This window comes from Chaetodon trifascialis, chromosome 24 (genome assembly GCF_039877785.1).
Source record: "Chaetodon trifascialis isolate fChaTrf1 chromosome 24, fChaTrf1.hap1, whole genome shotgun sequence".
NCBI lineage: Eukaryota > Metazoa > Chordata > Actinopteri > Chaetodontiformes > Chaetodontidae > Chaetodon > Chaetodon trifascialis.
Genome location: NC_092079.1, coordinates 14,898,537 through 14,911,533, shown reverse-complemented (window position 1 = coordinate 14,911,533; position 12,997 = coordinate 14,898,537). Strand labels below are relative to the sequence as shown.

Here is a 12,997-nt window from a genome sequence, read left to right as displayed (position 1 = left end):
TCAGTTTATGGTCTGTTGAGTTTTTATTTTAGACTCAAGTCCAATAAAACTCTGACTCCTTCTTTTGCCTCCTCCTCCTCCTCCTCCTCCTCCTCCTCCTCCTCCTCCTCCTCTTCTCTCAGGACACTGGATCCAAATTACATTTTACGATAAATTTATGAGATCAAAAAGGAAACTTTTGGACTTTTCAAGGCAAAATAATGAGAAAATAAGTCAGAGTGAGTAAAACATGATATCAGCTGACTTTTGTCCAAAATAAATGAAGTAAAAATGTTTTTTTACAAACTCAAAGTCTGAATTTGTTGTTTTACAAACAGTCGACAAAGAATCTAGTTTATTTTTCTGTGTTTGTGATTTTTGGACAAAGTGAAGGAAAACACAGACTGATGATGATGATGATGATGATGATGATGATGATGATGATGAAGACCAAAGTGTAATCGAATGTTAAAACAATCAATAGTGTTGTTTTTTTTCTGTTCATAAATGTGGAAACGCTTTCATCTCCTCTGACCTACACATCACATTTCTGTCCTCGCTGCTGATTGATCAGTATTGATCTCAGTATTGATCTGTGATCAGCACACTCTTCCTCGTTATTGATCCAGCTGTTTCCTGTTTCGGTTCATTAATAACGACCTGACCTCCATCTGTCCGTCTGCGTGTGTGTGTGTGTGTGTAGTGGCTGAATGAGTCCAGACATCACAACTTCAAACTAAAGGAAGTGATGTAATGATGACCTCATTGATAAATGAGGTCATCATTCGTTCACTGATTCGGATGAAATAAACTTAAATCCGTCTGTGGGCTCTGATCCAGATCCAGCAGGTCCTGATCCGACTCTTCCTGTTTTCCAGGTGTGAAGCCGACCTCACCATCATGAGTCTGAGCGCCAACGACCTGACCGAGCTCATGGAGCTGTGGGAGGAGCTAAACCTGACCGCCACCGACCACTACAACCTGTCCCATGTGGAGACGCTGCTGTGTTCAGGCGCCGTCAGCCACTCCGCCCTCCTGCACGTCCTCTCCGTCCTCTACGTCTTCATCTTCCTGGTGGGCCTGGCTGCCAATGCCCTGGTGGTGTGGGTCAACCTGCGCTCCGACAGGAACCGCTACGAGACGCACCTCTACATCCTGAACCTGGCCGTGGCCGACCTGTGCGTCGTGGCCACGCTGCCAGTGTGGGTGACCTCGCTGCTGCAGGGCGGTGGCTGGCCTTTCGGAGAAGCCATCTGTAAACTCACTCACCTGATCTTCAGCGTCAACCTCTTCAGCAGCATCTTCTTCCTCACCTGCATGAGTGTGGACCGCTACCTGACTGTTACGCTGTACACAGATGCCCCCAACAGCCGCAGGAAGAAGGTGGTGCGACGGCTGGTCTGCATCCTGGTCTGGCTGCTAGCGCTGGCGGCCTCCACCCCCGACACCTACTTCCTGCGGGCAGTCAAGTCATCACACTACGATGGCGCCATCTGTCGGCCAGTGTACCCAACTGACAACCCTCGCGAGTGGATGGCGGGTGTCCAGCTGAGCTTCACCATGCTCGGCTTTGCCATCCCTTTCCCCATCATCGCTGTCTTCTACCTGCTCCTGGCGACGGCGATCCCTTCCAGCTCAGACCAGGAGCGCCGCATCAGCCGCCGGGTCATCCTCACCTACATCTTGGTCTTCCTGGTGTGCTGGCTGCCGTTCCACGGCGTCCTTCTGCTTGACACCCTGTCACTGCTCAACCTCATTCCCTTCAGCTGCGGGCTGGAGAACTTCCTGGATGTGGCGCTGCACCTGACGCAGTGCTTCTCATTGGTCCACTGCTGTATCAACCCCATCCTCTACAACTTCCTCAACAGGAACTACCGCTACGACCTCATGAAGGCTTTTATCTTCAAATACTCCACCAAGACGGGGCTCGCCAGGCTCATCGATGGCTCGCAGGCCTCCGAGACCGAGTACTCTGCGGTGGCCGTGGACAGCAGCGTCCCGATATGAACTCATAATACTCAGGAGTGCCTTTTCAAGACTCATTAATGCTTCGCCTATTTGCTCCTGGACGCAGTGACCCTTCCCAACAGGAAATACCACTGAACCACGGGGTGGTGGTGGACTGACTCTGAGGACTTGGGAACACTTCTTAGTACTTAGAGATGCGTCTTGTGCCCATTCCTGGTAGCCTCAAGCCTGTCCAGGTTGGATGGTCCAGCACCCTGATGGTCTGGGTTGTGGTGATGGACAGCGGTCTCATTATCGTCATCGACGTCACAGTGTTCCTGTGGTTTGAGACGTTGGCTGATTGACAGGAGATTCAGGTCTGAGTGTCCCTGGGTCCTTTTCAGACTGGTTTTGATCAGGTCTTGTGTGTCCTGGTGGGATCTGGTTTAAAGTCTCTGGACTCATGAAGACCTTCAGCTGAAAGTAAGATGCCCAAACCATGAAAACGAGTCCAGACCAGAACAGTCCTTGCAAGTTTATGAGTACATTTACTTAAGTACAATTTGAAAGTATTTGTACTGTTTCCATGTTGTTCTCCTTTATACTTCTACTCCTCCACATCTCAGAGGGAAATGTACTTTTACTTCACTGTGTTTGTGTACTTTACACTTCAACATCCAGTAACATCCAGTAATACGAGATATTGATCGTTTGTGTAACGAGCTAACGAGTATTTTCAGACGTGTTTCTCCTTTTCTGAAGTGAAGGATTTTATCGACACTATTGGACCAAAAAGACTCCAAAACACCCCATGTGGAGAGAGGTGTCCACATGCCTTTGGCCTATTTCTATATTTTCTGACCGACTAATTCATCAGCAGAAGAAGAAATCCAGAGTCCTGACAGTCAGAAGTCAGGGCAGAAAAAGCCCTCTGTAAAAACCCCATTCCAACACCACAGAAGAAGAAGTGAAGAGAGCTGAAAATAAATCAAAGCTGTAAATATGTTGAGATTTTAAGTCTTATTTTGTATTCTGTGAATATTTTCATGTTTCCTGCTTGTTTCAGTGTTTCATGTTGGGAAAATGGACGTTAACGAAGATGTTTGACTTTTCTGTAACGTCAATGTGTACGATTCAATATTTTCAATTTTTCAATTTAATATTCAGTGTGAAATTGGTTTAAATTGGAGAGTTTTAATGCAGTTACAGACAGATTAAATGATATTTTTCTTTACATGGAAACTTTGTTCTGGAGCCACAAACCTTTGAAGTTTATACTTTCCTGTAACTCATTTCTAACCCAATAAATTCAAACTGCATCTGTAACTCATTGTAAAGATGAAAATAGAGCTCTGATGTATTCAAACCAAACTCTGTGCAAAAAAACATGAATTTTACCTCTAATTTTCCTCATGGCAAAAAACCTCCCAGGACTTCAGGAACATTTTCAAGGACTTCAGGGACATTTTCAAGGGCCGGTCTGATAAAAACTTCACTTCTCCAGACGACATCTCGTCAGTTTTCTGTTTTCTCTGTAAATTAAAGTGTTTCTGACTTGAGTCGCAGGATTGTGTGTTTGGATCATTTGCAGTAAAAGTATCATGTATATATGTATAGTATACGTATAAATGTGTAAATATGTGTTCATCAGGTAGATAAATGTGTACATTTAGTGTTGTCATGTTGTTTTGAAGCTGTGGAAAATAAACTGATGGAAATTTATTTGTGATCATTATTGATTCAAAAATACGCTGAATGATCTCATGATCAATCACATGTATGTTCAGAGGAGGAAGAGCCAATCAGAGACAAGAATTAACCCTTCATCTTCATCACAAGGACAACTGAAACATTCCACAGATATCAGGTCAAACTGTCTCCTTAAACTCTGAAAGAGCTCGTTAAAGGCTCCTGGAGAGTCTTTAAAGACCTCTGAAACCTTTTCAAGGTGCCTGGAAAGTCTTTAAAGCAGCACAGTGTAGAGAGTGACGCTAAACAAAGGGTTGACTTACTGTGTCAGCAGGAGAAACTTCATCACGACGAAGAAGAAGACCAGCTGATCGTTGTCTCTGCTCAGAGTTTGGTCTCTGTGTCTCTACCTGTCCAGGTTCACAGCTGGTTTCACATGAATGACTGTGTTTACCTGTGTGAGGTCACACCTGAGTGATCATCAGCTGCAGGTGTGACAGCCTCAATCACAGAGCTGTGACCGACACAGAGACAGAGACAGACTGAGAGACAGACTGAGAGACAGAGACAGACTGAGAGACAGAGACAGAGACAGACAGACAGACAGACAGACAGACAGACAGACAGACAGACAGACAGACAGACAGACAGACAGACAGGCAGACAGACAGACAGACAGACAGACAGAGTCTCCAGCTTATTATCTGAGCTGTGGGTTTGGTTTGACATGAGGGACAGACTGAGCCTCTGTGATCCACGCGGCCCCCTCAGGCCCCCTCAGGCCCCCCTCAGGCCCCCTCAGGCCCCCTCAGCCCTGCTCTCTCGGTGTGTTCGCGGAGATAGTTTTGGTCTGAAGGTTTGGGCTCAGTTCAGGTTGAGGAATGTGTGATGTGGATGAGGGTCCTCAGAAGTCTACGAGTACAGACGTGTGTGACAGCTTCTTCTGAGACTCTTTCACATCCTTCAAGTCAACTTCCTGCTTCAAGTCTGAGACAATGAGACAAAAATAAAAGCCAAGTGTTAAACAGAGTATTCCTGTGTAACCTGCGTATTCCTGAACTCTTAAAGGAGCAGCAAACCTCTTCAAGGTGTCATGACTATCCAAAGCGGCCCCTGACGATATTCAAGGACTTTTGAAAGATCTTCAAGAACCCAGCAGAACCTGTGTGGGAATTTCTTTCTGCGTACTTTGGTGGATTTGGACCAAACTTTGTCCGAGAAAACAAAAAGGATTTGATTTAGTCAGAGCTCGTTCAAAGCTCTGAAAGCTGATCAGGAAAAAAAGTGTCTGTCGCTGGAAATGAAGAGCTGCAGCTTTAATTCAGCGGCGACATGAAGTTTACAGACAAAGCAGCTTAAAATGAGCAGATTTTGAAAGGAGTTCTGTCTGTGACTGATGCTGCTGCTCCGACTGATTCACAGAACAAAGAGGTCGCTCTGAGCGCGCTCAGTGGCGAGGATCACTAAAGTAAAGCTGTGACCTTTGACCCTGCTGCACTTTACACCACCAAAGATGTGAGAAAACAAACAAACACCTCTCTGTGAATAATCAGCTCTCTGTTGACCTTTGACCCTGTGTGGGGTCACGTATACTGTCAGCGCATTCTTCATATCCTGTCTCCATGGTTACATGGAGTCCAGACATCTGATTGGCTGAGAGCAGAGCAGACGTCCTTGTTTGTTTTCTAAAGTCAGACCTGAGATCAGAGAGGAGAAGATCTGTTTCTCTTTCCTGTTTTCAGAATAAAAGCTTGTCATGAACTCAGAGAGGTCAGAGTGAGGAGGACTTGATGATGATGATGCAGAAGATGAAGATGAAGAAGATATTGATGGCGATGATGATGACAGCAATGGTAATGGTGACGATGACAATGAAGAAGTAGATGCAGATGATGAAGATTATTTTGATTTTTTGATTGATTTTAGGTGTCAATTTGTGCTGGAGGACTCAAGAACTGTTAACACGTCCAAAAGGACCCATGAAACCTCCCAAAGTACCTGTGGAACTTCCTGAAGGACCCCACTGTTTGGGGTGAGCACCAAGGACCCCTGGAACCTCCTCCAGGATGTATATCACAGAACCTCCACACAGTTCAGAGTCCTGGAAATACCTAAAGGATCCACAGAGCGATTCACCTTGATCTTCACCAAGGACTCCATGCTCACAGTGAAGAACAGGTAAAGAGCGACACCTGCTGGCTGCAGAGTGAAACAGCATCTTTATGTCAAAAGTCTGCTCGGAGTCCTTCATCCAACCTTCATCTGAGCAGCGTGCGGCTCCCCTTCAGAACTTCATAAGTAAAAAGGCAGATTTAAGGAGACCAATCGGGCTCAGCTACTTGACTGATTTAAAATGAGAGAAACAGATGAAACAGGACAAATTCGAACATCAAATGCAGCTGCATGTCAGTCTCACTGAACTTTACTTTGAAGAGTTATTAGAGAAAAGAAAAGAGCATCAACTTTAAAATGTCAGAAATGTTTCCAGGTGTTTGAGTGAAGGAGGATCCGACAGGGTTTGACTAGATGCTCATGATGGTCACACGTGTCACGTCAAAGGCAAAGATTATTTGTAGCTGTGTGTGTGTGTGTGTGTGTGTGTGTGTGTGTGTGTGTGTGTGATGTAAGTGTAAGCATGTGAGGGGTTTCAGCAGAAATGTTTTGGATGAAGTCGTGTCACAGCTGACACCTGACGCCGTGAACTTCCTTTCTGAAAACACGCGCACATTAAAAATCAGACGAGGCTTCAGAGTCTGAACGAATCAAATCAGGCGTTGTTGAGCGTTGTTGTTGTTGTTGTTGTTGTTGAATGTTGTTGTCGTTGCAGAGGTTGGCTCTCAGTTGTTCCAGTTTTCCATGAAGCTGCGGCTGTTTGTTGCACAAGCTGCTGATCTCCACAGTCCACATGACTGACTGTTTACTGGACACACTGCTGCTGTTGTGTAACACACACACACACACACACACACACACACACACACACACACACACACACACACACACACGCTAAAATAAGCACACACACACAGACAGGCGGAACATGTGGGGTCAAAGGTCGAGCAGACGTCCACTCTGGACTCGTTTGTCGTTTCACATCGTTCGACTCTGGATGGAACATTTTCTGACTGACGTCACAGAACCGATGACAAACATTCATTTAATATTTCAGACATTTCTTCACATTTTCTTCTTTGTTTTTGTTTGGTCTGACTCTCGCTTTGGTGGTGGGGGGGTCGTTCTCACAGGAAAGGACTGGGTCTGTCGGACGGGGGGTGTCTGATCATCGGTGGGGCATGTGCAGCAGCAGGAGGGGCTGCGCAGAGTCTATTTTCTCCGTGTCGGTGTGACAAACAGCCGGCTGGGGGGGTTGGGTGTCTGTCCCCCGGCACTATAAAGGGTAGGGGGCTTCTGATGGCAGCAGACTGAAATAAACCACAGAGGAAGAGACACAGAGTGAGTTACAGAGGCAGTGAAAGACCAGCGGGAGAAGACGATGGACATCCAGACAGGTCAGCTGGTGCGTCCTGTCAGCGCCATGGAGAGTCTGGAGAAGCAGCTCAGCTGTCCGATCTGCCTCGACATGTTCAACAAACCGGTGGTGATCCTCCCCTGCCAACACAACCTGTGCCGGGGCTGCGCCAACGACCTCTACGAGTCCAAGAACCCCTACCACTACTCTGGGGGAACCTTCCGCTGCCCCACCTGCCGCTTCGAGGTGATTCTGGACCGGCACGGCGTGTACGGGCTGCAGAGGAACCTGCTGGTGGAGAACATCATCGACATCTGCAAGCAGCAGCAGGAGAGTCGGGGGGGCGACGGCGAGGACACCCCCCTGAAGGACAAGGACGCCAAGGAGCCGATGTGTAAGGAGCACGAGGACGAGCACATTAACATCTACTGCGTCAGCTGCCAGACGCCCACCTGCTCCATGTGCAAGGTGTTCGGGCAGCACAAAGACTGCGAGGTGTCTCCGCTGCACGCCGTCTACCAGAGCCAGAAGAACGAGCTGCGCTCGGCCATGGAGCTGCTTGCCGCAGGAAACAGCTGCGTCCAGGCGGCCATGGCGCAGATGGACGACACGTGCAAAGTGATCCAGGAGAACGGAGAGCTGAAGAAGAGGAGACTGGGCGAGAGCTTCGACCTGCTGTACGCCATCCTGGAGGAGCGTAAAGGCCAGCTGCTGGAGCAGATCAGCAGGGTGGAGCAGGAGAAAGTGTCCACGCTCAGGAAGCTGGCAGACCAGTACAAGCAGCAGCTGCAGCTCAGCAACCAGCTGCAGGAGAAAGTGTCCCAGAGCGTGGAGTCCTGCAGCGCCGCGGAGTTCCTCCTCACCGCCAAGCGGTTGCAGGAGGAGGCGCAGCAGGCGGCCAGGGCGGGCCAGCTGCAGAGGCCCGAGCTGGGCTACGAGAGCATGGAGCACCTGAGCCTGGACACCCAGGAGGCCGAGGTCCTGCTGGCCTGCATGGACTTCAGGACGGGGGGCGAAGAGGAAGACCAGGACCCTGATAGAGAGTAAGAACAGGCAGAAAAGAGGTCAGAGGAAGCTACTGCTTTTTCAGACATTTTGGGTTTAGGAAACGGACACGTGCAATCTTCTGGGAAAGTTTTTTAATCGTTTTGTGTTTGATGTTTTTATACTTTTCTATTACTGAACATTTTTCTCACTCGTCATTCAAGTCAGGAAGAAGTCTCGACTGAAGGACTTTATTTCTTGTGTTCAGGAATGCGTTTGTGTCGTCGTCAAACTGAAAACTTGAACCGCAAACTCTACACTTGATTTCAGACTCTGCTGTAATTCTGAAATGTCTTTTGAAGGTGTGAATAAAGTTTTGTTTGAATGTAATTCTCTATTGTCCTTATTTCTCAGGGACTCTCCCAGCCTCGCACATGGGCTGTATTTAGCAGCGCACATGTTTCCCTATATTTACTGAGGTCAGTGAATGCCTCCTGGCCTTACTTAGTCATCTGTAAATGGAGGCTATTTCTGGGTGGGGGGGGGGGGTCCGGGGGGGGGTCATGTTTCTGGGATTGACCCAGCCAGACTGAGGCATGCTGGGAAACACACTGAAGCTGGTATCAGTGTGATGAGTGTATGAGGTGTGAACAGTGCCAAACCCACGTCAGCAGAATTCCACCTTAAATGTTTCTGATGTTTTTTTATTCACTGAGGACTTCAGATCGCTGCCACTGTGTTTCTGTAGTACCCATCATGTAGTATCACCAGTACTCTGCAGGCAGTACTTCATGCAGTATCAATAAGTGACTGACTGCACACGTGAAGTATATTTAAGGTGCTGATGAGATCATGGACTGAGGTCACACAGGTGCACACAGGTGTCTGGAAACTGTACACATACAGAGATAAATGCACCTGACACTGTCGCCGTGGTAACTGTCCACTGTCGTCTCTTCACCTGTGTCCATGTCAAAGGTTTTCATTTGTTTGTGGAATTTGTTTTGCTCTCGTCTATCAAGTCTTTTCTTGTCCTCTCATCTCATTTTGTTCTTCATGTCTTTTGTCTCATCTCATCTTTTCTTGTCATCTTTTATTTAAATTTGTCCTTCATTGTGTCTTCTTTGTCTTGTCAGTTTTCCACCTTCTTTGCTCCGTCTTGCCATGCTTTGTCTCTTTTTGCTGTCTCGTTCTTTGTGTTTTGTTGCTTTGTCTTGTCTCATGTCTTGCTCTGTCTTCTTTCCTTGTGTCTCGTCTTGTTCTGTCTCTGCAGTTTGGAAGGCAGGACATCGGCTTGCCTCATGTGTCAGCTTGTTTTGACTCTGTCTGTCTCATGTTTCCAGTATGTCTCTGTCTCTATCTATACATCTAAATATATGTCCATCCATCTGTCTGTGGTGGACCCGCTCACCTCAGCTGTGCTGCGTGTCCACGAGACTCGGCGGATCGTGTTGACTGTTGACTGGCCATGTGCTCAGTATGAATAAGAGAGGACGCCTGCTGGACGTCATTCAGCTGTCTGTGAAGACAAAGACAGAGTTTGTCAGAGTTCACTTGGTGGACGTTAACGTCCTCTGCTCAAACTGTGACCCACATTTCATGAGCAGCTGCTTTCTAATCTCTGTTATCAGTCACTTCTATTTTAGACCTGAAGCCTGCAACGACTCGCACACAGTGACACATCGAACCTGATCCAGGACCAGTCCAGGACCAGCCGAAGGTCCTCAGTCTGCTTGGACGTCTCCTCCGCTCTGTCTCACAGACACAACAGTTTTCAGGAGTTTCTGGCGCTTTGCTGCGTCACATGACGACTCTTCGTCTCTGTCCCGGTTGCTTCTCGTCAGTTAAAAGTTGGACATCTGGACTCTGATGCTTCCAGTCTGATTCCTCTTCTGACCTTCGTCTTCATGCTGACTCATAGTCTCCCTCCTCTTCATCAGTGGGAGGATGCTGCCCTCTGCTGGACTGGAATGACACAACAAGCTGCAAAGTTTGATGAAGGTGTCGATGAAGAGTCTCCAATTTCCTATATGGCCAAAAGACTGTGGACAGCTGAACACTGTCTCAGTGTGGGACAGTGGAACCTGAGATTGTGACCCTTCACCCTCAGGGAGGACAAACATTTGTGTCTCTTCACAGTCCAGAACGAGGGTCAGAAAGACCCCGTCCACACCCGCTGTAACCTGATCCTCACCTGAGTGAGTGGTCCCCTCAGGTGAGAGGACATCCCACACATTCATACTCATTCATATACATTCAGACATCAGCACACAGGCAACAGACGCAGGTGGACAGACAGGCAACAGATGCAGGTGGACAGACAGGCAACAGACGCAGGTGGACAGACAGGCAGGCACTCACAGGGGGGTCGGCAGAGGTTCAGGTAAACAGGAAATGAGATGCAGGTGAACAGGTGGGCGAGGAAGGTTGTGGGAGCAGATGAGAGGAGTGGGACCAGGTGTGAAGGTGAGTGTGGCAGTCAGGTGAGTCCTGAGGACGACAGGTGAGACGGTCAAAGTTATTTTCTATCTCTGAACAGCCATTCATCGTCCAATCACAGCGTTGAATGAGAGGTGCGGCCAAAGATCCATCGACGTTGAAATAGAGGGAACGATGTACTGAATCACATGTGAAGTGAGGAGGAGGAGGAGGAGGAGGAAGACAAAGACGACAGGAAGTGACTCGGTTTGGCCGCAGGGGAAAGTTTCACAGCTTCCTGCTGAGAAACAGCTGATGCTCAGCCGGACGCTGTGATTGTCCATCAGACATCAAACCTTCAGTCACAGCAGGAAGCGCCACAGACACACAGCAGAACAGCTAACACGTTAGCATCAGCTAACAGCTAACATGAAAGCATCAGCGACCTTGTGGTGGTTTGACTCAGTGAGATGATGAAGAATAAAATCTGATGATCGTCAAACTGACGGAGCGCGACGATGAAACGTGAAAGTCTTCCTGTTCGTGTTTGTTATGAAACGCGATGACCTCACATGAAGCCCAGCAGAGCTTCAACCTGATTGGTCTAATCAACAACATCACAAAGAATACCTGTGAGGGTCTTCAGACTATATGTACTTCATGTACTATCACATACTTACGTACAAGTAAGTTGAAATTCACAGTACTTCAGTGGCAGTGAGATGAATACACAAACACTGATAAACAAACAGTGAAAACACATGAACAAACAAAGTGTTGATGAAGAGAAGAGAAATATAATCAACATGGGCTGAAACTCACAGTTTACTTAGTTAGTAAACTTAATTAATAAACCAAAGAAATCAATCAGATGGACAAACTGATCCACAAAGTTCAGCATTGATAGAACTTGTTCTTTTGCATAAAAACCAGATGTTTTTCTGTTCAGCGGGACGAGAACTGCGGCACAAATACGACATTTTTCTGTGTTTCTTCTTCATATTTCTGACGGCAGCCGTCAAAAACACCCAAAGGAGGTCAAAGTCGAGTGAAAGGCAGAGATCAGCCTGCAGGAAGATCACACTTCAGCTTTTCACACTTCCTGTTGAGACGAGTGGCGCCTCAGCTGGCTGACAAACACAACATCTGTATTTAGATCAGCTGATGATGATGATGATGATGATGAAGCCTGAGGCATGTAGCAGTCAGCCTGACCTTCACACTCTCTTCAGCTTTTATTCTGAAAAGCCACACTAATACTCGAGTTGTGTCAGTCAGAGGGCGGGTGGACGCGGCCCCGGGTGGGGTCTCTGGCGGCGGTGGCAGCCCCCAAAAGGGCCAACGAGTTCCACCAATCAGGGACGTCAACGTCACTACGATGTCAAGGCCGCCGTCAGGCCGCAGGACGCTTCGTCCAACAGACACGGAGACAACGTCAACTACAACTATTATTGATCTTAGACGATCGATTGATCGATTGAAAGTCACATGGTCGGATCTATTGTAAAACAAGCAATGAAAGGCTGAAATTAACGCATGAAAGTCTTTCTTTGGATGGATCCTTTGACAGGAAGAAGACACGAGTCGCTCTGACTGTCCTTCGTCTGAACGAGTCGCTCTGACTCCTCTTCGTCTGAACGAGTCGCTCTGACTCTTCTTCGTCTAAACGAGTCGCTCTGATTCTTCCTCGTCTAAACGAGTTGCTTTGACTCTTCTTCGTCTAAACGAGTCGCTCTGACTGTCCTTCGTCTGAACGAGTCACTCTGACTCTTCCTCATCTAAACGAGTCGCTCTGACTCTTCTTCGTCTTAACGAGTCACTCTGACTCTTCTTCGTCTAAACGAGTCGCTTTGACTCTTCTTCGTCTAAACGAGTCACTCTGACTCTTCTTCGTCTAAACGAGTCGCTCTGATTCTTCTTCGTCTAAACGAGTCACTCTGACTCTTCTTCGTCTAAACGAGTCGCTCTGATTCTTCCTCGTCTAAACGAGTCACTCTGACTCTTCTTCGTCTAAACGAGTCGCTCTGATTCTTCCTCGTCTAAACGAGTCGCTCTGACTGTCCTTCGTCTGAACGAGTCGCTCTGACTCCTCTTCGTCTGAACGAGTCGCTCTGACTCTTCTTCGTCTAAACGAGTCGCTCTGATTCTTCCTCGTCTAAACGAGTCGCTTTGACTCTTCTTCGTCTAAACGAGTCGCTCTGACTGTCCTTCGTCTGAACGAGTCACTCTGACTCTTCCTCGTCTAAACGAGTCGCTCTGACTCTTCTTCGTCTGAACGAGTCGCTTTGACTCTTCTTCGTCTAAACGAGTCGCTCTGACTGTCCTTCGTCTTAACGAGTCGCTCTGACTCTTCTTCGTCTAAACGAGTCGCTCTGACTCTTCTTCGTCTTAACGAGTCGCTCTGACTCTTCTTCGTCTAAACGAGTCGCTCTGACTCTTCTTCATCTGAACGAGTCGCTTTGACTCTTCTTCGTCTAAACGAGTCGCTCTGACTGTCCTTCGTCTGAACGA

General features: G+C 47.7%; 1 protein-coding gene and 1 pseudogene across 1 annotated transcript; both read left to right on the top strand.

Annotated features, from left to right (window-relative positions):
- The first annotated feature begins 863 nt into the window (after positions 1-863).
- On the top strand, positions 864-2,304 carry ackr3b (atypical chemokine receptor 3b). Its single transcript, XM_070957841.1, has one exon. The coding sequence runs from the start codon at positions 880-882 to the stop codon at positions 1,984-1,986; it is 1,107 nt and encodes a 368-aa protein (XP_070813942.1). The 5' UTR covers positions 864-879; the 3' UTR covers positions 1,987-2,304.
- Positions 2,305-7,068: 4,764 nt separating this feature from the next.
- LOC139327831 (E3 ubiquitin-protein ligase TRIM63 pseudogene) lies at positions 7,069-8,131 on the top strand (annotated as a pseudogene).
- The last annotated feature ends 4,866 nt before the right edge of the window (positions 8,132-12,997 follow it).

Coding starts and splice junctions, on each gene's coding strand:
- ackr3b (XM_070957841.1), top strand. CDS start 880: ATGAGTCTGAGCGCCAACGACCTGACCGAGCTCATGGAGCTGTGGGAG.